The sequence below is a fragment of the Lepus europaeus genome, chromosome 1 (genome assembly GCF_033115175.1).
Source record: "Lepus europaeus isolate LE1 chromosome 1, mLepTim1.pri, whole genome shotgun sequence".
Lineage (NCBI taxonomy): Eukaryota > Metazoa > Chordata > Mammalia > Lagomorpha > Leporidae > Lepus > Lepus europaeus.
The window spans coordinates 614,747-642,563 of record NC_084827.1 but is presented as its reverse complement, the minus strand read 5'-3'; the positions used below and the strand labels follow the sequence as shown (position 1 = coordinate 642,563).

Genomic DNA, 27,817 nt, shown 5'->3' with positions numbered 1-27,817 from the left:
TCTGCCAAGTCCTCCGTGTTGGGAGCATCTTCCTCTGCGGCTCTGGTGCTCTGTTGAGGGAAGGAGGAAGGCTCCACAAAGCCTCATCCTGGGTTCCCGCTGCGTCAGGAAGTGGAGCTGGGGCGGCCATCTCCATCTGCCCACAGGGAGCAGTGCGTACTGCGCCCCGATGTTGAACTTCCTGCCCCGTCCCCTGGGACCAGAGGGGCCCCGAGGGCCTGGGTATGCAGGCGGCCGCAGGCTCCCTGGCTTCGTGGGAGCTGATGTTTCTGCCTGTCTTCCGCCTTTGTTGTCACTGGTGCTTTTCGTGTTCGGTCACCTTTCCAGTGGCGCTGCTCAGGATGAGGGAGGTAGCGGCCCGCAGAGTTTCCTGCGGACTGCCCAGGACGTCACTGGACTGGAAGGGCTGGCCCTGGGGAGCTCAGAGGTCGCCGTGGAGATGAGTCAGTTGTGCAGTGCTCAGAATGGGCTCCCCTGCTTCTCTTACCCTGATTGAGGTAGTTACCGGGAGAGGCAAAGACAGGGAGAGATCTTCATCGCTGGTTCACTCCCCAGATGGCTTCAACAGCCGGGGTGGGCTGAGCTGAAGCCAGGACTCCGGAATTCCACTGGGGTCTCCTGCGTGGGTAGCAGGGGTCCAAGCATGCGGGCCATCTTCCGCTGTTTCCCAGGTGCATTAGCAGGGAGCTGGACCAGAAGGGGAGCAGCCGGGACTCGAACTGGCCCTCATATGGGATGCTGGCGTCACAGGCAGCGGCTTAACCCACTGCACCAAATGCTGGCCCCTGCGTGTTGTTATTTTCCTCTAATTTACTATTGTTTTCTAATTTATTAGTGAGGCAGAGATAGAAAGAGAGCATTCCGTCTGCTAGTTCATTCCCCAAATATGTGCTGTATCCAGGGGGCCAGAACTGGGAGATGGGGATTCAACCCAGTCTCCCATGTGGGTGACAGAGACCCAGCTCCCTGGGCCGTCACGTCTGGTTCCCAGGGCGTGCACTGGCGGGAAGCTGGATTCAGGAGCTGAAGCTGGGCCTAAATCGGGCATGCCGACACGAGAGGGGCGCATTCTGACTGTTTGTCACAACCATCGGGCCAGACGCCTGTCCATGAAGAGAAGTACTGAATCTGAAATTGGTTTGAATTTTCAAAGTATGTGTTTGGTAAGAGATGGCTTCCTTCAAGGCATGTGAGGCACAGCACCCGCAGGGTGGGTACCTGTACCATGTGGCAGGGTGGGTACCTGCTACTGTGTGGCAGGAAATGCCGTCCAGCCAAATCCTTGTGGTTGTTAATGTTAACAGATAGGTCCAGTACCCAGTGCTACACCCCTGCAGGGTTGTAGGTGGAGGTTGGAGGTTGTAGTTGTTATGTTAACAGATAGGTCCAGTACCCAGTGTTACAGCCCTGCAGGGTTGTAGGTGGAGGTTGTAGTTGTTATGTTAACAGATAGGTCCAGTACCCAGTGCTGCACCCCTGCAGGGTTGTAGGTAGAGGTTGGAGGTTGGAGGTTGTGGTTGTTGTATTAACTGACAGCTCCAGTACCCAGTGCTGCACCCCTGCAGGGTTGTAGGTGGAGGTTGTAGGTTGTAGTTGTTATGTTAACAGATAGATCCAGTACCCAGTGCTACAGCCCTGCAGGGTTGTAGCTGGAGGTTGGAGGTTGTGGTTGTTGTATTAACTGACAGCTCCAGTACCCAGTGCTGCACCCCTGCAGGATTGTAGCTGGAGGTTGGAGGTTGTAGTTGTTATGTTAACTGACAGATCCAGTACCCAGTGCTGCACCCCTGCAGGGTTGTAGGTGGAGGTTGGAGGTTGTGGTTGTTGTATTAACTGACAGCTCCAGTACCCAGTGCTGCACCCCTGCAGGGTTGTAGCTGGAGGTTGGAGGTTGTGGTTGTTGTATTAACTGACAGCTCCGGTACCCAGTGCTATAGCCCTGCAGGGTTGTAGGTGGAGGTTGGAGGTTGTAGTTGTTATGTTAACAGATAGATCCAGTACCCAGTGCTACAGCCCTGCAGGGTTGTAGGTGGAGGTTTGAGGTTGTGGTTGTTGTATTAACTGACAGCTCCAGTACCCGGTGCTGCACCCCTGCAGGGTTGTACCTGGAGGTTGGAGGTTGTAGTTGTTATGTTAACAGATAGATCCAGTACCCAGTGCTACAGCCCTGTAGGGTTGTAGGTGGAGGTTGGAGGTTGTGGTTGTTGTATTAACTGACAGCTCCAGTACCCAGTGCTACAGCCCTGTAGGGTTGTAGGTGGAGGTTGGAGGTTGTGGTTGTTGTATTAACTGACAGCTCCAGTACCCAGTGCTACAGCCCTGCAGGGTTGTAGGTGGAGGTTGGAGGTTGTAGTTGTTATGTTAACAGATAGATCCAGTACCCAGTGCTGCACCCCTGCAGGGTCGTAGCTGGAGGTTGGAGGTTGTTGTTGTTGTATTAACTGACAGCTCCAGTACCCAGTGCTGCACCCCTGCAGGTTCGTAGCTGGAGGTTGGAGGTTGTGGTTGTTGTATTAACTGACAGCTCCAGTACCCAGTGCTGCACCCCTGCAGGGTTGTAGGTGGAGGTTGGAGGTTGTGGTTGTTGTATTAACTGACAGCTCCAGTACCCAGTGCTGCACCCCTGCAGGGTTGTAGGTGGAGGTTGGAGGTTGTGGTTGTTGTATTAACTGACAGCTCCAGTACCCAGCGCTACAGCCCTGCAGGGTTGTAGGTGGAGGTTTGCGCTCTTGCAGGAAATGAGTCCTACAGATCACAGCTTAGTGGAAGTGATCGTGGGCGTGGCTGCTGTCCCTCTGAAGCCTCTCATTTGTCACCTACTCAGATGTAGTTTCGGAGCCCCTGCTGTGTCCCAGGGACTCCGCTAGGTGTGGGCGGCAGAGTGGTTGGCCACACAGGCCACCGGCTCTGTGGACCATGGAGACAGCCAGTGCAGTGCATCGTGGTCTACACCATTCACCCGAGCCGAGGACACAGAGGTGCCATCCGGGAAGGAAAAGCTGGGGCTCACCATGGACAGCGCCGGAGAGGCTCCCAGGCACTGAGGTGGAATTCTAGAATCTTCTGGGAACTGATCCATTTACAGGTGTGGGAAACAACCCAGGACTGGGGAGAGAACTGCTCAGAAGGACCAGGGAATGATGCTCGGAGCTCACCAGGCCTGGGAATGAATTTCTAATGTGGATCTAACTGTGTCTCCGGAAGCCCTCGGTGTTGTAGCCACAGCCCCGCACAGCTGTGTCAGAGCCAGGGCCTCTGTGGGGGTGGGTGAGGTGCAGGAGGCCAGGAGGAGCTGGGGGAATGGGGCTCGTGTGGAAAGCGGAGCAGCCCCACACTCAGCCTTCTGCGGCTCTCACCGGAAACTAAGTCTTTCCACCTGCAGGACTGGGAGGACATGGTTTCTGAGGTTCAGGCCGCCCGCCCAGGGTGCTCCGTGATGGCAGACTGTGCGGACTGACCCAGTCGGGGCAGAGACCACATGGGCTCAGAAGTGGGGCAACGTTAGCATTACTTTAAAGCTGATTTTGTATAACAAAGCATGAAAGCATAAACCAGAGCCCAAACAAAGTTTAAGAATATTTATAGGGGGGCCGGCGCTGTGGCATAGCGGGTAAAGCCGCCGCCTGTAGTGTCAGCATCCCATATGGGCGCCAGTTCAAGTCCCGGCTGCTCTACTTCCAATCCAGCTCTCTGCTTTGGCCTGGGAAAGCAGCAGAAGATGGCCCAAGTCCTTGAGCCCCTGCACCCATGTGGGAGACGCGGAAGTTCCTGGCTCCTGGCTTTGGATTGGCACAGCTCTGGCTGTTGCAGCCATTTGGGAAGTGAACCAGCAGATGAAAGACCTCTCTCTCTCTCTCTCTCTCTCTCTCTCTCTCTGCCTTTCAAATAAATAAATAAATCTTAAAAAAATATTTATAGGAACACACACTCCGTGCAGTAAGGTGAAATGAACAATGTCTGACATCAAATCAGAGCTACTGATGGGGCCGGTGTTGCAGCTTCCTGTGCTGGAGTGCTGGTTCCAGTCAGCTGCTCCGCCTCTGGCCAGCTCACTGCTAATGCACCTGGGAAGCAATGCAAGGTGGCCCAAGTGCTTGGGTCCCTGCACCTGCATGAGAGACCTGTATGAAATTCCAGGCTCCTGGCTTTGGCCTAACCCAGCCCAAGCCATTCTGATCATTATCTTTTTTTCTTTTTTTTTTTTTTTTTTTTTGGACAGGCAGAGTGGACAGTGAGAGAGAGAGAGACAGAGAGAAAGGTCTTCCTTTGCCGTTGGTTCACCCTCCAGTGGCCTCTGCGCTGATCCGAAGCCAGGAGCCAGGTGCTTCTCCTGGTCTCCCATGGGGTGCAGGGCCCAAGCACTTGGGCCATCCTCCACTGCACTCCCGGGCCACAGCAGAGAGCTGGCCTGGAAGAGGGGCAACCGGGACAGAATCCGGCGCCCCGACTGGGACTAGAACCTGGGGTGCTGGCGCCACAGGCGGAGGATTAGCCTATTGAGCTGTGGCGCCGGCCGATCATTATCTCTTTCTCTGTCTCTTCCGTTCCTCTCTCTGTCACTCTGCCTTTCAAATAAATAAAGTAAATCTTTAAAAAAAAATTAGGGTAAGCAAAGAAGCAAAAATGACAAAGAAATGGCCGGTGCCACAGCTCAACAGGCTAATCCTCCGCCTGTGGCGCCAGCACCCCGGGTTCTAGTCCCGGTCAGGGCGCCAGATTCTATCCCGGTTGCCCCTCTTCCAGGCCAGCTCTCTGCTATGGCCTGGGAGTGCAGTGGAGGATGGCCCAAGTGCTTGGACCCTGCACTCCGTGGGAGACCAGGAGAAGCACCTGGTTCCTGCCTTCTGATCAGCATGGTGCGCCGGCCGCGGCGGCCATAGGAGGGTGAACCAACGGCAAAAAGGAAGACCTTTCTCTCTGTCTCTCTCTCTCTCTCACTGTCCACTCTGCCTGTCAAACAAAAAAATGACAAAGAAATGATAGAAATATACACAAGGATAATACAAAAAATTGTAACAAAATTCCATATGCTCAGGAAGCTAGAGGAAAGATTCAAAATGCTAATTTTAGACATTGATGAGAACTACAATATCTGAAATGAAAAGTATACTAGATGAGATTAACGGCCTGGAATACGTAGTAATAAAAACTACAGCATGACTCAAAGGAAATTTAGTGAACTGTGGAACAACTTCAAGTGGACTAACTATATTTGTAATTGGAGTTCCCAGAGAAAGGGAGAAGCAGAAAAAATAGTTAAAGAAATAATACAGGGGGCAGGTGCTGTGGTGCAGTGGGTTAGAGCCACTGCCTGAAGCACCAGCATCCCATGTGGGTGCCTGTCCCCTGCTCTGGTCACCCCAAAGGAATGGAGCAGTCGGGAACCGTCCCAGCTGCTGCAATACCGAATGCTTTCAAAGCCAACTCATAGGGGCCGGTGCTGTGGTGCAGTGGGTTAATCCTCTGCCTGTGGTGCCAGCATCCTACACGGGTGCCTGTTTGAGTCCCAGCTGCTCCACTTCTGATCCAGCTCTCTGCTATGGCCTGGGAAAGCAGTGGAGGATGGCCCAAGTGCTTGGGCCTCTGCACCCATGCGGGAGACCTGGAAGAAGCTCCTGGCTCCTGGCTTTGGATTGGCTCAGTTCTGGCTGTTGCAGCCATTTCGGGAATGAATCAGTGGATGGAAGATCTCTGTCTCTGTCTCTCCCTCTCTGTCTCTGCCTCTCTGTAACATGTTTAACGATTTTACTTATTTATTTGAAAGAGAGAGAGAGAGAGATTGAGATCGAGATCTGTCCACTGGCACACTCCCCAAATCAGTTCCGAGTTTTTTTTAAGATTTTATTTATTTATTTGAGAGGTAGAGTTACAGACAGAGAAAGGGAAAGACAGAGAAAGAGGTCTTCCATCCACTGGCTCACTCCCCTAATGGCCGCAATGGCTGGAGCTGGGCTGATCTGAAGCCAGGAACGAGGTGCTTTCTCTGGGTCTCCCATGCGGGTGCAGGGGCCCAAGCACTTGGACCATCTTCTGCTTTCTCAGGCCATCAGCAGGAAGCTGGACTGGAAGAGCTGCAGCCAGCACTAGGACCGATGTTCACAAGGGATGCTGGCAGTGCAGGCAGAGATAACCCACTGCGCCACAGCCCTGGCCCCTAGAGTTGGTTTTGAAAGTATTCCTTATTACAGCAGCTGGGACAGTTCCCGGCGGCTCCTTTCCTTTGGGGTGACCGCCAGCAGGGGATGGCTCCGTTCTGTTTCCGTCTGTGTTGCTGTGTGTGTCCCTGCAGCTCCACCAGCGAGGACGGCGTGACCACACTTGTCCTGAGAATCAGGCGTGTGTCTCTAGTGGCCCTGCTGAATGCCTCGAGGTAGAGCCTAGAGCCGCCGGAGTGCGTTTCCTGCCCAGGAGCATCACCGTGCGGCCACGGCACCTGTAGCTTCTGCCAGTCACAGTCATGCCAGGTACCCTTGCAGAGAGCCCTGGAGAGGTTAATATCCAAACCTTTTAAAGAACTCCTACACCTCAATAGTAGAAAAACAAAGAACCTGATCTAAAACATGGGCGATACACTTGAACAGACATTTCTCCAGAGGAGACAAAGAGGCCAATGGATTCATGAAAAGGCTCACCGTCACTACTCAGAGGGACAGCAAATTCTAACCCCTGTGGATTCTGCCTTAAATGGCTGGAGTGACTCCTGTTGACAAGGAGATAACAGATGTTAGGGAGACTGTCAGAAAAGGCAGCCCTAGTGCGTGGCTGGTGGGGCTGTTGCTCGGTGCAGCCCTTAGAAAGCTGTGGCGTTTCCCAAAGAAATTAAAAATCTAGCTGCCTGGTGACCCAGAAATGCCTCTTTTCATCACGTACTCAGTGGCGATGAGAGCTTCCCTTTAAAGTTAACTGCATTCCATGTTCACTGCAGCACTGCTCACAATGATGATTTGGAAATGGCCCAAGTGTCCACCAGTGGATACTGGATACAGAAATGTGGAATGTTTGAGGATATTTTTAACAGTGTGTACAGAAATGGAATTATAAGTTTATTTGGTGCAAGAAAATTTGAAGGGTATACAATTTTTCCTTAGCATATTTTCCATGAACTTAAAAACTTTTAAAAAATAATCTTTTTGTCTGTTTGAAAGGCAGTGGGAGGGAAGGAGAGGGAGAGAGACAGACATTCAGAGAGAGGTCTGCCATCCACGGGTGCATTCCCCAAATGCCTGCAACAGCCAGGCTGCACCGGGCTGCAGCCAGGAGCCAGGAACTTAATCGAGCTCCCATTGGGTGACAGGGTCCCAAATTCTTGAGCCATCATCTGCCTGCCAGAGTGAGCATTAGGAAACTGGAGTAGAAGCAGAGCAGAGGCTTGAAGGTAGGCATCCAATATGGGATGCAGGGCTCCCAGGTAGCATCTTAAACACTGCACCAAACACGCCAGTCCTCCATGAACTCTTTTTTAAAAGAAGATTTATTTATTTGAAAGAGTTACAGAGAGAGAAAGAGTAAGAACGAGATCTGTCTTGCATCTGCTGGTTCACTCCCCAGATGGCTGCAAAAGCCAGGGCTGGGCCAGGCTGAACCAGCAGCCAGGAGCTTCTTCCAGGTCTCCTACACGGATGCAGGGGCCCAAGCACTTGGGCCATCTTCCACTGCTTTCCTAAGCCATTAACAGGGAGCTGGATCAGAGGTGGTGCAGTCAGGACTTGAACCAATGCCCATATGGGACGCCAGTGCTGTAGGCAGTAGGTTAACCAGTTGTGCCACAGTGCCAGCCCCTGACTTTTTTCTTTTTAAAGATTTGCCTATTTATTTGAAAGGCAGGGTTACAGAGAAAGAAAGGGAGGACTAGAAGGAGGGAGGGAGATACCGTCCATCCACTGGTTCACTCCCCAGATGGCTGCAGCAACCAGGTCTGGGCCAGGCCTAAGCCAGGAGTCTGGAACTCCATCCAGGTCTCCCAGGTGGGTGCAGGAGCCCAAGCACTTGGGCCATCTTCTGTTATCGTCCTAGGTGTATTAGCAGGGAGCTAGATCAGAGGTGGTGCCGTCAGGACTTGAACTGATGTCCGTATGGGATGCTGGTATTTCTTTTTTTTTAATGGCTTTATATTTTTTAATTTTTATAGTAAGTTGTCCTTTCTTATTTTCTAAATTATTAACATTTCTTTTTTTAAGAAAACTTTTATTTAATAAATATAAATTTCATTAGTACAACTTTTGGATTATAGCGGTTTCCCCCCCCCCCCCCCCGTAACCTCCCTCCCACCTGCAAACCATCCCATCTCCTACTCCCTCTCCCGTCCCATTCTTCATCACGGTTCATTTTTAATTATCTTTATATACAGAAGATCAACTTAGTATATACTAAGTAAAGATTTCAACAGATTGCATCTGCACAGACATACAAAGTATAGAGTACTGTTTGAATACTACTTTTACCATTAATTCACATTGTACAACACATTAAGGACAGAGTTCCTACATGGAGAGAAAGTGCACAGTGACTCCCGTTGTTGATTTAACAATTTACACTCTTATTTATGGCATCAGAAATCACCCGAGGCTCTTGTCATGAGCTGCCAAGGCTATGGAAGCCTCTTGAGTTCACAAACTCCGACCTTATATAGACAAGGCCATAATCAAAGTGGAAGTTCTCTCCTCCCTTCAGAGAAAGGTACCTCCTTCTTTGATGGCCCGTTCTTTCCACTGCGATTTTACTCAACAGCGATCTTTCATTTAGGTCATTTTTTTTGCCAGAGTGTCTTGGTTTTCCATGCCTACAATACTCTCATGGGCTCTTCAGCCAGATCCGAATGCCTTAAGGACTGATTCTGAGGCCAGAGTGCTGTTTAGGGCATCTGCCATTCTATGAGTCTGCTGTGTATCCTGCTTCTCATGTTGGATCGTTCTCTCCTTTTTAATTCTATCAGTTATTATTAGCAGACACTAGTCTTATTTATGTGATCCCTTTGACCCTTAATCCTATCATTATGATCAACTGTGAACTGAAACTGATCACTTTGACTAGTGAGATGGCATTGGTCCATGCCACCTTGATGGGATTGAATTGGAATCCCCTGGCACGTTTCTAGCTCTACCATTAGGGGTAAGTCCGAGTGAGCGTGTGCTGAACTGTACATTTCCTCCCTCTCTTATTACCACTCTTTTTTTTTGTTTTGTTTTTGCACAGGCAGAGTGGACAGTGAGAGAGAGAGACAGAAAGGTCTTCCTTTTTCCGTTGGTTCACCCCTCAATGGCCGCTGCGGCCGGCGCACTGCGGCTGGCACACCGCGCTGATCCGAAGCCAGGAGCCAGGTGCTTCCCCTGGTCTCCCATGCGGGTGCAGGGCCCAAGCGCTTGGGCCATCCTCCACTGCACTCCCGGGCCATAGCAGAGAGCTGGCCTGGAAGAGGGGCAACCGGGACAGAATCCAGTGCTCCAACTGGGACTGGAACCTGGTGTGCCGGCACCGCAGGCGGAGGATTAGCCTATTGAGCTGCAGTGCCGGCCTCCCACTCTTATTTTTAACAGGGATCAATTTTCAGTTAAATTTAAACACCAAAGAATAATTGTGTATTAATTAAAGAGTTCAACCAATGGTATTAAGTAGAAAAAGAAAATACTGAAAAGAATAAAATAGTAAGCTCTTCCTCAGTGGTCAGGACAAGGGCTGATCAAGTCACTGTTTCTCACAGTGTCCATTTCACTTCACCAGAATTCCTTTTTGGTGCTCGGTTAGTTGTCACTGATCAGGGAGAACATATGATATTTGTCTCTTTGGGACTGGCTTATTTCACTCAGCATGATATTTTCCAGATTCCTCCATTTTGTTGCAAATGACTGGATTTCATTTTTTTTTTTAACCACTGTGTAATATTCCATAGAGTACATATCCCATAATTTCTTTATCTGGTCTTCTGTTGATGGGCATTTAGGTTGATTCCAGGTCTTAGCTATTGTGAATTGAGCTGCAATAAACATGGAGGCACAGACAGCTCTTTTATTTGCCAGTTTAATTTCCCTTGGGTAGATTCCAAGGAGTGGTATGGCTGGGTTGGATGGTAGGGTTATATTCAGGTTTCTGAGGAATCTACAAACTGTCTTCCATAGTGGCTTTACCAGTTTGCATTCCCACCAACAGTGGAGTAGTGTCCCTTTTTCCTCACATCCTCGCCAGCATCTGTTGTTTGTTGATTTCTGTATGTAAACCATTCTAACCGGGGTGAGGTGAAACCTCATTGTGATTTTGATTTGCATTTCCCTGATTGCTAGTGATCCTGAACATTTTTTCATGTGTCTGTTGGCCATTTGGATTTCCTCTTTTGAAAAATGTCTGTTTAGGTCCTTGGCCCATCTCTGTCTACTTAGGTCCTTGGCCCATCTTGGATGCTGATATTTCAGGTGACTGCTTAAGCTGTGTGCTACAATGCTGGCTCCTGCTCCATGAACCTTTGAAGACCCTTCCTATGCAATGGAATATTACTTAGCCTTTTTTTTTTTTTTTTTTTGACAGGCAGAGTGGATAGTGAGAGAGAGAGACAGAGAGAAAGGTCTTCCTTTTGCCGTTGGTTCACCCCCAATGGCTGCTGCAGCCGGCATACCGCACTGATCCGAAGCCAGGAGCCAGGTGCTTCCCCTGGTCTCCCATGCGGGTGCAGGGCCCAAGCACTTGGGCCATCCTCCACTGTCTTCCCGGGCCACAGCAGAGGGCTGGACTGGAAGAGGAGCAACCAGGATAGAATCCGGTGCCCTAACCGGGACTAGAACCCGGTGTGCCGGCATCGCGAGGTGGAGGATTAGCCTGTTAAGCCACGGCGCCGGCTTTACTTAGCCTTTAAAAAGGAGGTCCTCCCATCTTCCCCAGGGAGGATGGGCCTGGAGGACATTATTCTAAGTAAAATGAGTCTCAGAACAATCTTGGACAATCTTTGTTGTATACGGGGTAGAGAGTGGAACAGTGGCCCCCGGGGACTGGCAGGGGAAGGGGAAGCAAAGGGTTTTAGGTCTGGGCAAAGTGCAGATATGTACAGAACTGTGACTGATAGAATTGTGGCAGAGTGGATGTGACTGCTCTTGCCACACACGAAGTCTGTCCATTGCTTCCCAGTGTCTCCCTGCCTCTGGCCTGGACTGCAGGGTGGCAGGTGGAACGGGCCGTGCTGGGCGTAGCATGGCTGACAGGTACGGTGCAGCGTGTAGGGGAGCAGGCCGGGGGGCGGAGGGCCCAGTATCGGCCACACGGAGCCCCTCAGCTGGCTGCTGTCCGCACGGGAGCCACCTGCTGCAGCTCCTGAGATGGGGTTAGACGCCCCCTCGTGCAGCCAAAATCCCGTGGCCACTGCTTTTCTGTTTGTGATCTGATACATTCTGCACCTTTAGTTTGGTTTCTGCTCCTTAATTCTTAGCAGTGATTTTTTTCATAGATTTCTGCTGTTTTAATTTAAAAGGCATTTAAAATTTTTTTTCCCACTGTTCATAGGTTTGGGGATTAAGGTTTCCACGCTAATGCCTTAGTCTGCCGTCTTAACCATCAATTCAAATGCGGGGGATTTCCCTGAAAGTGAGATTTTCAGTGTTTCTCAGTAGTTTACCGTGGACTTTTCATGCTACCTGCTGTATTCTGGGTGTGATAGCGGATAGCAGGCACGTGGAGAGGGGCAAGCAGCATCACGGCTGCCTGTGTGGGACTCTAATGCCGTGTCAGGGTTCAGCATTTGGTTGTAGAGTTACTGCTTCCAGGAGCAGCCTGATCACGCTGCGTTTGTCTTTTGACTGCAGTAAACCGCAGGCAGGTGCAGTTTGGGACGCCTTCATCCTCAGGAGCCTCCCCATCACTGTTCCGGCTCGTTCTGTCACCATCAGGGTGTGAGGCCACTTGACAGATGGGCTTCTGCTTCCCTAAGTACGGTTAAGCTCTCCGGAGTAGTCTCCCAGTAGCAGCCGCGGGTGTCTGGGCCAAGAGCGTGCGCAGCAGACCTGGCTGTGCGGCTGCTCCCCCTCGGGCCCGCCGTCTTGCTCCACTGGCCTGAGCCTCGTCCTCAGTAGGGAAGAAGCGGGGCGGGCAGTTAGAGTACGTGGACACCACTTGGGATGCCCCGTCCCCCGTGGGAGCGCCTGCGTTTGGATCCTGGCTCTGCTCCCAGTTCCAGTTTCCTGCTAATGCATTCCCTGGGGAGGCAGCAGCAGGTGGTGGCTCAAATACTCGATCCCTGCCACCCTCGTGAGAGTTCCAGATCGAGCCCTGGTCTCCTGGCTTCTTCCTGGCCTAGCCCCAGCTGTTGTAGGCGTTTGGAGAGCGAACCAGCAGTTAAGTGATGTCTGTCAAATTAAATGCATACATAAATAAATAAGTAAAATTTTAAGAAAGAAGAGATGCATTAAAAATGGGATGTTTTATTGACACAGCTGATTGAAACTTTTTTTGTTAAGATTTCTTTTTTATTTGAAAGGCAGAGTTACAGAGAGAGGAGAGACAGAGAAATCTTCCATCTGCTGTTTCACCCCCCAGATGACCACAACAGCTGGGGCTGGGCCAGGCTGAAGCTGGCAGCCTGGAGCTTCTTCCAGGTCTCCCACGTGGGGGCAGGGGCCCAAGGACTTTGGCCGTGCTCTGCTGCTTTCCCAGGCGCATCAGCAGGGAGCTGGATGGGAAGTGGGGCAGCCCAGTCTTGAACCAGCGCCCACATGGGATGCTGGCATTGCAGGTGGAGGCTTAATCTGCTCTGCCACGGTGCAGGCCCCAGCTGATGGAAACTTTCAGTTTTGTCCCCAGACTCATGTGGACGTGTCCGCTCTAAAGCGAGTACCTGGACACAGGGAAATCCTAACGTGGTCTACCTTTTCCCTGGGGCGTGCGCCATGGAACCAGGGCTCCCTCTCTCCGCCTGGCACTGTCATGTAGCAGAGGAGAGGCGCGCAGCTCTGCTCACTGTTCAGCGGGGCGCCCTGCCTGTTCCTGTGTGAACAGACCCGGGGAAGCGGCTATCTGGCCAGCCTGGCCCCGGTGTGTCCTTTCTCCCGTCCCAGGACGGGGATTTACTCAAGAGCAAAGTCTGATTTTGAGAATCGCAGCAGTGTGGGGTGGGGAAGAGCGAGCTCTTCACGGTCACAAAGACTTGGAGGAGGAGACCCCGCTGCCATCGGCCGTCGGGTTTTCGGTATTATTCTGGGCCTGAGTTCTAACGGAGCGCTTAACACTAACGGGATTGGTACCTGACGGCCTTAGAAAGAAGGCTCTAACAGTGGAGCGCTGCAGAAGCCCGGCTGACACCGTCTTGAAGCCGCGGACCGCGGCGTTCACACTGGGCCGTGGGTGGGCGTAGCCAGAGTTGCTGTTCTGCCGAGTCATCTGCTTCCAGCGTCCTGGCTCACGGTGGAAACGAGAGTCCCATCGTGTGAGGGCCCGGATGTGCTGAGCTCACGAGTGGTGCGGCAGCTTTCTTAGATGTGTGTGTCTGGTACATCGAGTGGCGTGTTCTCACCTGAGAGCCCTGGACGCGTTCAGACGAGCGCACGTGAAAGGAGCTGCGTGATGGACCCCGGGCCGCACTGTGGAACCCGAGGGGGCCAGTCTGGCTGGGTGGGACCCGGGGCCGCACTGTGGAACCCAAGGGGCCAGTCTGGCTGGGTGGGACCCGGGGCTGCACTGTGGAACCCGAGGGGCCAGTCTGGCTGCGTGATGGACCCCAGGCTGCACTGTGGAACCCGAGGGGGCCAGTCTGGCTGGGTGGGACCCGGGGCCGCACTGTGGAACCCGAGGGGGCCAGTCTGGCTGGGTGGGACCCGGGGCCGCACTGTGGAACCCGAGGGGGCCAGTCTGGCTGGGTGGGACCCGGGGCCACACTGTGGAACCCGAGGGGGCCAGTCTGGCTGGGTGGGACCCGGGGCCACACTGTGGAACCCGAGGGGGCCAGTCTGGCTGGGTGCCTGGGAGCCAGAGAGCATCAGAACTGCAGGTGCTGCCCGCGTCTTGTCCTGTAGCGCTCTGCAGGGGGCAGCACTTGATGACGTTGTGTCTGCAGACTTTGCATTTCTGCCGGACACAGCTGTACGTGGTGGCCGTGAGACTCGTGTTTGCAGTCACTTGTCAGTGTGGCCTCTCCTGCCTTCTTATCAGAGGCCCAGGTTTGCAGAGAAGGAGCCTGTCTGTCCCACATGGGCAGGGAAGATCTGGAAATGAGCTGTGTATCTCTGAGGCCTGGAAGCCCAGTTCCCCACCTTGTTCCCCTCACCTGGCAGCATCTGGTGGTCAGTGACCCGGGAGCAGGCTGTTGAAATGAGACAAGAGTTCTCTTGGAAGTTGCTCCTGCAAGCTCACATGTGTGATTTGCTGTTGTCACTTTGTAATAGTAGTGGACATTAATCTTCATGTCGTTTCCAATTTCTTCCAGAGATACGAAGACTACGGAATGACTCCTCCTGCGGGGCCGCTGCCACGGTAAGGTTTCCAGAGCGGATGTGACCTGCCTGTCTCGCGTGGGCTGGTTTTCTTTACCTTAAGTTTGTGGACTCATTTTTCTTAGCTAAGATGCACAGATGCAGTTGACTGTTCCTTGCTCCAACCAGAAAAGGATGGGGAAGTTGAAGTGTAAGTTCTGCTTCCAGAATTGACAGACTGACTAGCTCACCTGGCTGAGCGTTCCTTGGAAGAGTCCTGGGAAGCTAGACAAGCTGTTAAAACTGAAACAGACCCCCCCGCCCCCACCTCAGGAGCTAACGGCGGCGTAGCAGTCGCGGGCCAAGGCCCAGGCACCCGCAGAGGGGAGCCCTGCCCCGGGGCCCCTGTTCTCAAGTCTGCTGGTTCTGGAGGACACGGCTGAGTGGCTGAGAAGTCGGGCAAAGCCCCGGGTGGCTTCCTGGGTCCCCCAGCTTTCCTGTATGAGCTTGGTGGTGCGAGTAGTGAATGAGGGTTTTTTAAAAACATACATTTATTTATTTATTTATTTATTTATTTATTTGAAAGAGAGAGAGAGAGATCTTCTATCCACTGGCTCATTCCCCAGATGGCTGCAAAGGCCAGGGTTGAGCCAAGCCAGAGCCAGGAGCCAGGAGCTCCATCCGGGTCTCCCATGGGGGTGGCAGAGCCTGAACTCTTGGGCCCTCCTCCACTGCTGTCCGAGCTGCATTAGCAGGGAGCTGGATTGAAGTGGAGCAGCCGGGACAGGAACCGTAGGTGGCAGCGTCACCCGCTGCACCACAGTGCCTGGCCCCAGGATTGAGACTTCTGATACTGTGACGGGAAATGCATCCATTCTCTAGAAGATCTGTGTAACTTGGTGTAGTCTTTTCCCGATGACAGATGCCCCGAATCCTCCGTGGGTGAGATCAGAGCCGTTCCAAAGTGCACAGGAGAGCAGTGGGTTTCGGGGGAACATTCTCTGAAAACCCGTCGCCGCTGTTGGCAGCTAACGCTTAAGGGGCTGCCACTTGCTGAGTTTTGGAGTTGTGTGGGGAAAGCCTGAAATATCAGTTGAGCATTATCTGACACGTTGATGAAAACCTCCTCAATTTCCGTGTGTTTTTTCCGTGAGGGCAGATTTTCCTCCTGAAGTAGCGCTGGGCCCTGACTGGTGTGAAGCGTGGGCGTCCAGTTGTGTTCTGTTCAGGGAACGCGGTCAGAAGGTGGAGGGCGGGTCAGTCCTCCGCTGGTGTGGGGGGGAGAGGTCAGAGATGCAGTCGGTTTCATGAGAAGCAGGTGTTACTCTGCATATAAGATTGATACGGTTATTTTTCTGTGTTTTAAGTATTTGAAACCTTGCTCAGTGTTAATTCCTAATGGTGTAAAAACTATTAGGAGAGAAAGCCCATGCGCAGGGAGTCTGAAGGGGTCAGAGCGAGAGCCACCCCCTGAGCGCCCTGGTGCGCAGCCGTGGACGGCAGTGTCGGCCGAGGCATGCCGGGATCCGGGCGGGCTGGCCTGGGCTGCAGCGTGGCCATCGGGAGTTTTGAAAGCTCCCTGGGGCTGGTCATGCAGAGCCAATGCTGAGAACCAAGGCTTTGGTCAGCTGCCACAGATGAGCAGGCCCTGGGACTCGGCCGTGCCACCTGTCCGTCAGGAAGCTAGAACACCCCTTCTTGCTTTCTGTTAACAGCAAAAGGTGTCCGATCGTCGGCAAAGGTGTGTCCCTAGTGTCAGAGTTAGGCTAGTGGGCAGACAGGAAGAGGCCGGGAGGATGCGTGAGAGGTGTCTCAGTCTTCTGTGGGGCCGGGGCGAGGCGCGGTCCTGACGCCTGGCTGTGCTTTGCTTTCAGGCCAAGCTTCGGCCCCACATTGCTGCAGCCTTCAGAGCTGGGGGCCCCCGACCCCCAGCAGCCGCAGGCCTCGTCTGAAGCTCTGTTTGCTGCCCGAGGGATCTACGCAGACGATGGGCCCGCGGCAGCCCGGCCTCGGCCCGTGGGCAGCACCACAGGTACCTGTGTGGGCTGAGCGTGCGTTTCTGAGCTGTAGGACGGGTGCTTTGGGGCTGCATCTGAAGACTGTCTTAGGCTTCGCCGAGTCTCCGCGAGGGTTGGGGGGTGGCAGTGGGGGTGGGGTGGAAAGGGAGGCGGCCGAGACCCCTGCGGCCAGTCTGTTCCTGAGTGAGCCCCTTCCCGTGGGATTCACGGCACACTTCATCCCCGAGAACACTTCCCACTGTTGGAGTAACGAGACCCGCGTCAGAGCACTTGGCATGGCATTAAACAAGCGTTCGTGCGGTACTTAGAGGATTTCCCTTCTGTTACCTGTGGATGCTTAATTAAAAATCCATGCCAGGATGTCTCCAGTAGGAAGTAAGACGTCCCTAGCTTTGTTTTTAAGTGAGCACAGTTCTGGAAATCTTGACACCAATGAGAAAATAGTTTTCAAAAAATTCAAAAATATTTTTATTGCATTGCTTTCAGAAACATGTTGCATAATTTGATTTACTTACAAAGGTACAATACAAGGAGTTCCAGAAGTTCGGGGGAAAATGGAATTAGAGAGGAAGGGAGTAGGCGCTGTGGTTCAGCGGTGAGCCGATGCTTGGGCTGCCTGCGCCCTACATTGCAGTACCTGGGTTCGTGTCCCGCCTCTGCCTCCTGGTGTGAGAAGGAGCGGCCTTGCAGGCTTTGGTAAAGCAGAAAGGAAGTGATAGTGCCTTCTGAGTTGTGTGTCCTCCGATTAGATTAGGAATGAATTTATTGCTAGAAGATGAGGAGATGAGAAAGAAACATTTGTCTTGGGCCTCCTGGGGGGTCTGTGTTCAGCGCAGAGCGAATCCTCCCCAGGTTCAGTTGATGCTTGCTGTTTGTGACTGAGATGTCCCGAGATCCTTGGCAAGTGCACCTGGATTCCTCTGGTTGGCCCAACAGAAATGCACATGGAAAAGCTGAGAAACCCGTTCCAAGCCCTCGTGAGGACCAGTGCCCAGGAGTGGACACGCAGGGCCCGGCCAGGCAGGCCTGAGGCTTTCTCCGGCGTTTGGCCGGTGTGCCTCAGCAGTGTCCCGAGATTCAGATTTGTCCCCCAGATGAGAAATGAGCATCTTCCGTTGATAAAAGCAGCTCATTTACAGCCGATGCTGCAGAACTGGGATTCTGAACGCCGCCCACGCTCCCAAAACGACGGTAGCTTCAGATCCCAAGTTCTTTCTAGTTCTGTACAGCTCCGCACGCTTTGGACGGTGCCTGGAGTTTGTTGTCATTTCGCAGTGCGTTTTATTATAAAAGTGCACCCTTCCATTTGCCCCATTCATTTCCTCGGCTTCCTTGTTGAAGACTGAAGCTTCAGTGAGAGGAGCCACTACTTGTTAAACCATTTATTTTGCTATTTTCTAACCTTCTGGAGAATGGTATACACCTTCAAAATGTCATCCAGGAGGTAGTGTAGGCCATTGTGGTCTTTTTTTCTCATATTTATTTGTTTGAAAGAGAGAGAGAGAGCGTGCGCAAGCTCTCCCACCTGCTAGTTTAGTCTCCCAGGCCCACGCCAAGAGCCCAGAACTCTATCCCAGTCTCCTACGTGGGCGTCAGGGACCCAAGTACTGGATCTGTCTGCTGCCTCACCGGGCGTGCAGGAACGAGAAGCTGGACAGACGCAGAGGTTCTGGGACTGAACCAGGCACTCCAGCATGCGATGCCGGCAGCCCGAGCCGTGTCTTAGCTGCTGTGCCACAGCTCCCACGCCTTCTAGGCTCTTCTGGTGTTCTCCTTCGTCTGTCAGTCACAGCAAAGAGCGTGTCCTGGTCCCCTCCACGCCCTCCTGCTCACCTCTCATTGCTGCACATTGGAAGCTTGCTGCACAGCTTGTACATTCAACGTGAACTAACTGTTTAGAAAACTAGACAAACGTAGGAATTGCCTGTTTCACACGTTTGAAGAGGAAGTTACTTTCTAATAATTTCTAAGAGTAAGAGATGAAACTGGATCAAAATTTGTACTGGGAAGTGTTAAGACCTGTTAGAGGCCTTTTTTGACTATAAAAAACTATCAAATGTGTGTGTGTGTGTGTGTATGACCAAGAACAAAAAGAAAAATACTCCCTGGGGAAAGTGTACAGTGGATTATGACCAAGAAATGTTTTTATTACAGAGGACAGTTTGTATAAATTGATAAACCAGCAAAGGGCGGGAAGAAAGAATTCACTAAAGAAACCTGTGCATGTGTGTGTGTGTGTGTGTGTTATAAACACAAACAAGGAAACCAGTTCACACAGCCTGTCTCCTGGGGAGAGAGTCCCCACCAGTTCACACAGCCCGCCTCCAGGGGAGAGAGCCCCCGCCAGTTCACACAGCCCGCCTCCTGGGGAGAGAGCCCCCGCCAGTTCACACAGCCCGTCCCCTGGGGAGAGAGCCCCCACCAGTTCACACAGCCCGCCCCCTGGGGAGAGAGCCCCCGCCAGTTCACACAGCCCACCCCCTGGGGAGAGAGCCCCGCCAGTTCACACAGCCCGCCTCCTGGGAAGAGCCCCCGCCAGTTCACACAGCCTGCCTCCTGGGGAGAGAGCCCCCACCAGTTCACACAGCCTGTCTCCTGGGGAGAGAGCCCCCGCCAGTTCACACAGCCTGCCTCCTGGGAAGAGCCCCCGCCAGTTCACACAGCCTGCCTCCTGGGGAGAGAGCCCCCGCCAGTTCACACAGCCCGCCCCCTGGGGAAAGAGCCCCCACTAGTTCACACAGCCCGCCTCCTGGGGAGAGAGTCCCCACCAGTTCACACAGCCTGCCTCCTGGGAAGAGCCCCCGCCAGTTCACACAGCCTGCCTCCTGGGAAGAGCCCCTGCCAGTTCACACAGCCCGCCTCTTGGGGAGAGCCCCCGCCAGTTCACACAGCCCGCCCCCTGGGGAGAGAGCCCCCACCAGTTCACACAGCCCGCCTCCTGGGAAGAGCCCCTGCCAGTTCACACAGCCCGCCCCCTGGGGAGAGAGCCCCCGCCAGTTCACACAGCCTGCCTCCTGGGAAGAGCCCCTGCCAGTTCACACAGCCCGCCTCCTGGGAAGAGCCCCCGCCAGTTCACACAGCCTGCCTCCTGGGGAGAGAGCCCCCACCAGTTCACACAGCCTGTCTCCTGGGAAGAGCCCCCGCCAGTTCACACAGCCCGCCTCCTGGGAAGAGCCCCCGCCAGTTCACACAGCCTGCCTCCTGGGGAGAGAGCCCCCACCAGTTCACACAGCCTGTCTCCTGGGAAGAGCCCCCGCCAGTTCACACAGCCTGTCTCCTGGGGAGAGAGCCCCCACCAGTTCACACAGCCTGTCTCCTGGGGAGAGAGCCCCCACCAGTTCACACAGCCTGCCTCCTGGGAAGAGCCCCCGCCAGTTCACACAGCCTGCCTCCTGGGAAGAGCCCCCGCCAGTTCACACAGCCCGCCCCCTGGGGAGAGAGCCCCCGCCAGTTCACACAGCCCGCCTCCTGGGGAGAGAGCCCCCACCAGTTCACATAGCCTGTCTCCTGGGAAGAGCCCCCGCCAGTTCACACAGCCCGCCCCCTGGGGAGAGAGCCCCCGCCAGTTCACACAGCCCGCCTCCTGGGGAGAGAGCCCCCGCCAGTTCACACAGCCCGCCTCCTGGGGAGAGAGCCCCCACCAGTTCACACAGCCTGTCTCCTGGGAAGAGCCCCCGCCAGTTCACACAGCCTGTCTCCTGGGGAGAGAGCCCCCGCCAGTTCACACAGCCCGCCTCCTGGGGAGAGAGCCCCCACCAGTTCACACAGCCTGTCTCCTGGGAAGAGCCCCCGCCAGTTCACACAGCCCGCCCCCTGGGGAGAGAGCCCCCGCCAGTTCACACAGCCCGCCTCCTGGGGAGAGAGCCCCCACCAGTTCACACAGCCTGTCTCCTGGGAAGAGCCCCCGCCAGTTCACACAGCCCGCCCCCTGGGGAGAGAGCCCCCGCCAGTTCACACAGCCCGCCTCCTGGGGAGAGAGCCCCCGCCAGTTCACACAGCCTGTCTCCTGGGAAGAGCCCCCGCCAGTTCACACAGCCCGCCCCCTGGGGAGAGAGCCCCCGCCAGTTCACACAGCCCGCCTCCTGGGGAGAGAGCCCCCGCCAGTTCACACAGCCCGCCTCCTGGGGAGAGAGCCCCCACCAGTTCACACAGCCTGTCTCCTGGGAAGAGCCCCCGCCAGTTCACACAGCCCGCCCCCTGGGGAGAGAGCCCCCGCCAGTTCACACAGCCCGCCTCCTGGGGAGAGAGCCCCCGCCAGTTCACACAGCCTGCCTCCTGGGGAGAGAGCCCCCACCAGTTCACACAGCCTGTCTCCTGGGAAGAGCCCCCGCCAGTTCACACAGCCTGTCTCCTGGGGAGAGAGCCCCCGCCAGTTCACACAGCCTGCCTCCTGGGAAGAGCCCCCACCAGTTCACACAGCCTGTCTCCTGGGAAGAGCCCCCACCAGTTCACACAGCCTGTCTCCTGGGGAGAGAGCCCCCACCAGTTCACACAGCCTGTCTCCTGGGGAGAGAGCCCCCACCAGTTCACACAGCCTGCCTCCTGGGAAGAGCCCCCGCCAGTTCACACAGCCTGTCTCCTGGGAAGAGCCCCCACCAGTTCACACAGCCTGTCTCCTGGGGAGAGAGCCCCCACCAGTTCACACAGCCTGCCTCCTGGGGAGAGAGCCCCCACCAGTTCACACAGCCTGCCTCCTGGGAAGAGCCCCCGCCAGTTCACACAGCCTGCCTCCTGGGGAGAGAGCCCCCACCAGTTCACACAGCCCGCCCCCTGGGGAGAGAGCCCCCACCAGTTCACACAGCCTGTCTCCTGGGGAGAGAGCCCCCACCAGTTCACACAGCCCGCCTCCTGGGGAGAGAGTCCCCACCAGTTCACACAGCCCGCCCCCTGGGGAGAGAGTCCCCACCAGTTCACACAGCCCGCCTCCTGGGGAGAGAGCCCCCGCCAGTTCACACAGCCTGCCTCCTGGGGAGGGAGCCCCTGCCAGTTCACACAGCCCGCCTCCTGGGGAGAGCCCCCACCAGTTCACACAGCCCGCCTCCTGGGGAGAGAGCCCCCACCAGTTCACACAGCCTGTCTCCTGGGGAGAGAGCCCCCACCAGTTCACACAGCCCGCCTCCTGGGGAGAGAGTCCCCACCAGTTCACACAGCCCGCCCCCTGGGGAGAGATCCCCCACCAGTTCACACAGCCTGTCTCCTGGGGAGAGAGTCCCCGCCAGTTCACACAGCCTGCCTCCTAGGAAGAGCCCCCGCCAGTTCACACAGCCTGCCTCCTGGGGAGAGAGCCCCTGCCAGTTCACACAGCCCGCCTCCTGGGGAGGGAGCCCCCGCCAGTTCACACAGCCCGCCTCCTGGGGAGAGAGCCCCCGCCAGTTCACACAGCCCGCCTCCTGGGGAGAGAGCCCCCGCCAGTTCACACAGCCCGCCTCCTGGGGAGAGAGCCCCCGCCAGTTCACACAGCCCGCCTCCTGGGGAGAGAGCCCCCGCCAGTTCACACAGCCCGCCTCCTGGGGAGAGAGCCCCCGCCAGTTCACACAGCCCGCCTCCTGGGGAGAGAGCCCCCGCCAGTTCACACAGCCCGCCTCCTGGGGAGGGAGCCCCCGCCAGTTCACACAGCCCGCCTCCTGGGGAGAGAGTCCCCGCCAGTTCACACAGCCCGCCTCCTGCGGAGAGAGCCCCCGCCAGTTCACACAGCCTGTCTCCTGGGGAGAAAGCAGCAGCCAGTTCAGCTCCTCGGGAATCTCAAAGCCTCAGGGGAGAAGGAGCCAGGTTTCATGTTGATGGCTCCCAGAGTCTCTCTCACCTTCCTTGTAAAGAAGCAAGGCTGTCCTGGTCGGTGACCTCTGCACAAAGGAGCACACATTCCCCGGGACATCTTAGTTCCCCCAGGACATCTTACGTTCCCCTGGGACACTTTACGTTCCCCCGGGACATCTTACGTCCCCAGTCCTTTGGTGTCTAGCCAGGAAAATAAGAGCCCCAGTGTCAGCTCCTACTGAAAGGAAATCAAAGCCCAAGAACCCAGAAGCTCAGCATGTGTGTGTGTGTGACTGCATGTGTGTACATGTGTGCATGCTACTGTGTGTGTGTGTGCTACTGTGTGTCACTCTTGGAGACAGAGCTAGCGCTGTGTTTGAGCCGTGCTTGCCATCCATCGTCCTTAACGGGGTTGGTGGTCTGAGCTGACGCCTCGTTCTAGACGTGTTAACCGGGCCCCTCCGACCACATCCTTCCAGGCTCCCAGATCCAGCACCTGACGCAGGTGGGAATCGCCAGCAGAATTGGAGCCCAGCCCGCGGAAGGCCCCCCAGGCAGAGGCAGCCAGTTCGGGGGGCCAGGCTGGCCCGCGTACGGGGAGGACGAAGCAGCACGGAGAGAGGCCGTGAGTATCTTGTGCTGGGGCCGTCGGTTAACGCTCAGACGTACTTTCTCATTGAGCTGTTTCTGCTTTGGGATCTGTTTCTGAAACTTACTTTAGGCAAGTGCTTCTTCACCTCACTGTTTTCCCCTCACGTGTTTTTCCTTGTAGATTCCAATTTTTAATATTATTTAAAACAATTTATTGGAGAGGGAGAGGGACAGAGAGAGCTCCCGTCTGCTGGTTCACTCCCCAGATGCCCGTTGGCCGGGCCAGGAGCTCCATCCAGGTCTCCCCTGTGGGAGGCAGGGAGCTGACTGCTGCCTCCCGGGGTCTGTGTTAGCAGAAAGCCGCTGGGGAGTTGCAGGCAGGTGTGGGACCAGGCCCTCTGACGTGGACACAGGTGTCTCGCCTGGCGTCGGAACCAGCAGGCCAGGACCCTGCCCACTGTCTCAGGAGCTGAGTTCTCGCCCCGCCCACTGTGGGAGGGAATTGACGTCACGCATTGCAGAAATGAAGTGTGCAAGTCTTGCTGGGGCCGACTTCAGGCTTTAAGCAGTGAATTTTAACCTGTAGGTGACTGAGCTCTGGACTTTGGTGTGACCCAGTGAGTACTCCCGCCCTTCCCTCTGTCTCCCTGTGTGTTTATTGTCGCCATTTCTATTCGCACCACCACGGGCACTTTAAGGCGCAGGTATCCTTTCCGTGGCTTCTAATCTCTCAGTGTGGACACAGGTAATTTCTTCAACTGCTTTTCTTGGTTTTTTCCCGAGAATTCTGCACCAGGCGATGCATTAATGAGGTTTGAAAATGCAAGCCCAGGGGCTGGTGCTGTGGCATAGTGGGTAAGTCCACCGCTTGCAGTGCCGGCATCCAATATGGGCGCCGGTTCAAGTACCAGCTGCTCCTCTTCCGATCTAGCTCTCTGCTATGTCCTGGGAAAGCAGTAGGAGATGGCCCAAGTCTTTGGGCCCCTGCGCCTGCGTGGGAGACCCGGAAGGAGCTCTTGGCACAGCTCTGGTTGTTGCAGCCATTGGGGAGTGAACCAGTGGATAGAAAACCCACCCCTCCCCGTTTAAACAAAATTAAAAAAGCAAACCCAAGGGTCCCTGTCATCTCTCCCTTCCTTTCTTTCTCTGCTGCCCCAGCAGACACGTGCAGTCCTGCCACGACTGGACGCTTGCACTCTGGAAGGATATTGACTGTGCAATGTGATTTTTCCTAAAGAAGACTTTTCAAAAATGGTTCATTAATTAACAGTTCATTGAAAGGCAGAGTAACGGGGTGGGGGGCCTTCCATCCACTGGTTCAGTCTCCAAATGGCCACAACATCCAGTGCTGTCCAGGCTGAAACCAAGAGCCTAGAACTCCATCCGGGTCTCCCCTGCGGGTGCAGGGATCCGAGTACCTAGGCCGCCTTCTGCTGCTTTCCCACGTGCATCAGCAGGGGGCTGGATCGGAAGCAGAGCAGCCGGGACTCGAACCAGCGCTCAGTGTGGGATGCTGGTGTTGCAGGTGGCAGTTTAACCCGCCCTGCCACAGTGCCAGTCCCTGAAAGAGACATTCGTGTCCCTGTAGTCTGGTGTCTGCACCGAGCCCGTGGATAACCTTCTTCCTCTGCCTCCATGGTGCCTGGCTCAGTGTTGTGAAGTGTTCTCCCGTGCAGCCTGGTGCTGTTCGCTGTGGAGCAGGTCTGCGTCACAGACCGAGAGCTGCAGCCCAGCACCAGCCCAGCACACAGACTTAGTACCTGCACGTGTGTGAGGGGGTTTTCAAAGGGACCCTGAAGTGTGTGTTCTCAGAAAAAATTATGCACGGATTTCAAAAATGTTTATCCTAAAATAAACTTACCTTTTTATTCTGTTTTTCCATGAGCTTTTTGATGTACACTCATATACACAAGAGAAACCCCCCACTGGAAAAATACTTTTTTAAAAAGTTACTGAAATGTAATCACTTGTGAAGTGGATGACAGATTGATCTGTGGTCTGCAGACATTGGCACAATTGTCCACTTTAGTCAGACAGCTTGTTAAGGAAGAGACTCCAAGGAGTGCTCTGGACACGCACGGACCACAAGGCAGGTGGCAGATAAGACAGAATGTGGTCCTCTGAGCCGGCGGCGTGCACAGCTCGCCTGGGCCCCAGGGCGGCCGCGTTGGACGGTGCCGCAGCCCTCGGCCCTCGGCGGGCTCCCGGCTGCCCCGGCTGACCTGTCTGCACGCGGTCAGCTCGGGCGGTCAGCGCCGCCGCGCACCCAGCGGCACAGGGGCCAGGCTCGGCTGGGTTGGGAGGCGGGCGGCGGGCAGGGGGCCCCCGGAGCGCGGCCGCTCCCTCTTGTTCGCGTGCGGGAGGCGCAGTAACGTCTGCCGTGTTTTTCAGACACACTTGCTCGGACGCCAGGAGTATTCCTCACCGCTGTTTCAGGTGCCAAGGACTTCGGGCAGGGAGCCCTCCGCTCCTCCGGGGAACCTCCCCCACCGGGGGCCGCAGGGCGCGGGGCTGGCCTACCCGACCAGCTCCACGGAAGACCTGCAGCCCGGCCACTCCTCCGCCTCCCTCATCAAAGCCATCCGCGAGGAGCTGCTCCGCCTGTCCCAGAAACAGAGCCCCGTGCAGAACTTCCACAGCTGATGGGCGCGTGCGCCCTCGCCGAGTATTCGCTTCCCGTGGAAGCAAGAGCAGGAGGCCGGCCGAGTGGGTGTCCGGGGAGGACGGAGCGTCTCCCGGCGAGCATCAGAAGATGCCAGCCGTCCCAGGGCACCTGCTTCTCATGGCGGCGGCTCTGTGCTCCCTTGGGTTCGGTGGAAACGTACTCGCTTTTGGCCAGAAGCCAGCGGCAAAAACACAAGGCAGACCTGAGCTAACAACAGCAGTGCGTTAGTGTCCTTTTGAAAGGCAACAGAGTGAAATAGTAGATGGCACCGCCGGGGCTCACGGAATCCAGGTTTCCATGGGGCTGTGGATGCACCTGCTGCTTTGTTCCCTGAGAAGGGAGTTCCAAGACATTTCCTCAACAGCTCCGTTTCCCTCTTTTTCTCCATAGGAACTTATTTTAATAGGAACATTGACGACCAGAATCCTAAAACTGGTGGGGGATTTTTTTAAAGCTACTGGTGAGAAACCAAATGGTGGGTCGTGGAGCCTGGTGATTCCAGACGAAGCCATCGCTGCGTTCCTCCTCCTCCGTCTGGTGCTGCAGCTCCCAGGGCCACTCCACCTTCACACCCGCGCCGTGCCGCCCGGCGTTGTCCCTGGAAGAATACGTTGAAGGTTCCATTTTGTTCTAGGAAAAAACACAACTAGGGGAAGGGCTCATATTTATTTGGTTATTATTCGAAATACACATTGAAGTTTAGATTTGCATTCTCCGTTGTATCTGCTGTTTCATGATTGGGCACGTGCAGTGCCTGGCTGCACCCCCGCCTCGCACTGGAGGTCCCGCCCCAGCCTTGCGCTTGGCTGGCGATGTGCTCACAATTGCGTTTGAATGAGGAAGTTCCTGTCAGCCAAAATGCTTCCTAAAAATCCAGTTCTCGATGAGTGCACCCGCAGTCATCGAGACCTGAGACCGTCCAGCCTCGCGCGAGCAGTGGGGAGGTGGGAGGAGCAGCGCTGAGACGGGGCCAGAGCAGGAGCTGCTCCTGCTCACGTCCGGTCTTGTCGGCGCCATTCCTTTAGGGACGAGACCGCCTGTGCACCTCGGGCCTGGGAGAGCAGATTGTGTGGCTTAGGATCACTCCCAGGGCAAACAGTTCCACACTTGTGGTGCGGAATGTGGTGACGAGGGCCGGTGTGTTTCCTGGTGCCCGAGTGCAACAGGAGAGCAGGCTTAGAGAAGAGATCTCCACCCTGAGCCTCTTTTTATGAGATCGACTAATACTTTAATTAAACAAGAGACACACCGGTAGCATTTGGGGCTCAGGTTTTAAGGCCCCTGGAACGGTTCAGTGGGCGTCGGAGGTGCAGTCGCTGGTTCCAGACTCGTGTCTCAGCACGTCCTTAATCCAGGGTGCCGCTGACAGGGCACGGGGGCTTCTGGGAAGTACAGGTGTAGCCAGGTTCCACGTGTGCTCCTCTGAAATACAGGGGTGCAGGGGAGCACGTCTCGAGAATGTTAACTAGGGGCCGGGGGTGAGAAGCCCCTCTCGCTACCTCCTCGGTCTGGGTTTCATAGCAGACTCCCCCCAAGCAGAGGAGTCTCTCGTGAATCACACAAACTGCCTGGGCTCCTGAGTCTCTCGTTCCTGCCGAGTTTCAGATCCGCTTGTGGAGTTCTCTTGCGGACGCCTGATGTGCGCTGGAGCCACGCGGTGGCCAGTGGGGTGAATGGCCGCTCTCCCAGCTCCGCTCAGTTCCTGGAGCAGCTGCGCGGAGTCACCGTGGGAGTGGTGTGTCTCCACGGGGTTGACGGAACAGCGATCCGCTCTGCCAGAGGACGGTAGGGGATCCACCTGCGCTTTCATCCTTAGAGCTGGCGCACCTCCACGCGGGTGTGAGACCAACGCGAGCAGCGCAGAGCACGCTGGCCTTGCACTCGGCTCCCCAGACACCTGCCAGGCAGGCTCGCCAGCACGCGGGCAGGAGGCAGCTCAGTGAATGCGCCCCCCATGCCAGCCACGCGTGGCTTTCGGGCTCTGTTCACGGATGAACCTGAAGTGAAAAGCCAGCGTGTGCGGCTGCTCCGTTCTTCTCAAGGACCTGGAGGTGACGCGAACTACACGTTTGAACCGGAATTTCAGCGAAGATGGGAGCGCCGGCTGTTGGCCGCCTCGCACGTCACCAGCTCACTGCGGGGTTCCTTCCCTTGCCACGTTCTCCCTCTGCCCACCTCCCACGTCTCTGGTTGCAGAATCAGACGTGGCCGTGTGTGCAGACACCCGTGGAGAATCAGACGTGGCCGTGTGTGCAGACACCCGTGGAGAATCAGACGTGGCCGTGTGTGCAGACACCCGTGGAGAATCAGACGTGGCCGTGTGTGCAGACACCCGTGGAGAATCAGACGTGGCCGTGTGTGCAGACACCCGTGGAGAATCAGACGTGGCCGTGTGTGCAGACACCCGT

General features: G+C 55.4%; 1 protein-coding gene across 1 annotated transcript in view; it reads left to right on the top strand.

Moving 5' to 3' along the window:
* KIAA1549 (KIAA1549 ortholog) overlaps positions 1–27,444 on the top strand; it is a 150,429-nt gene extending 122,985 nt beyond the window's left edge. The window contains exons 19-22 of the mRNA XM_062190478.1: positions 14,393–14,439; positions 16,253–16,410; positions 22,633–22,778; positions 25,136–27,444. Of these exons, the coding sequence (XP_062046462.1) occupies positions 14,393–14,439; positions 16,253–16,410; positions 22,633–22,778; positions 25,136–25,387 (603 nt within the window). The 3' untranslated portion in view covers positions 25,388–27,444. The remainder of the gene's footprint in view (positions 1–14,392; positions 14,440–16,252; positions 16,411–22,632; positions 22,779–25,135) is intronic.
* The last annotated feature ends 373 nt before the right edge of the window (positions 27,445–27,817 follow it).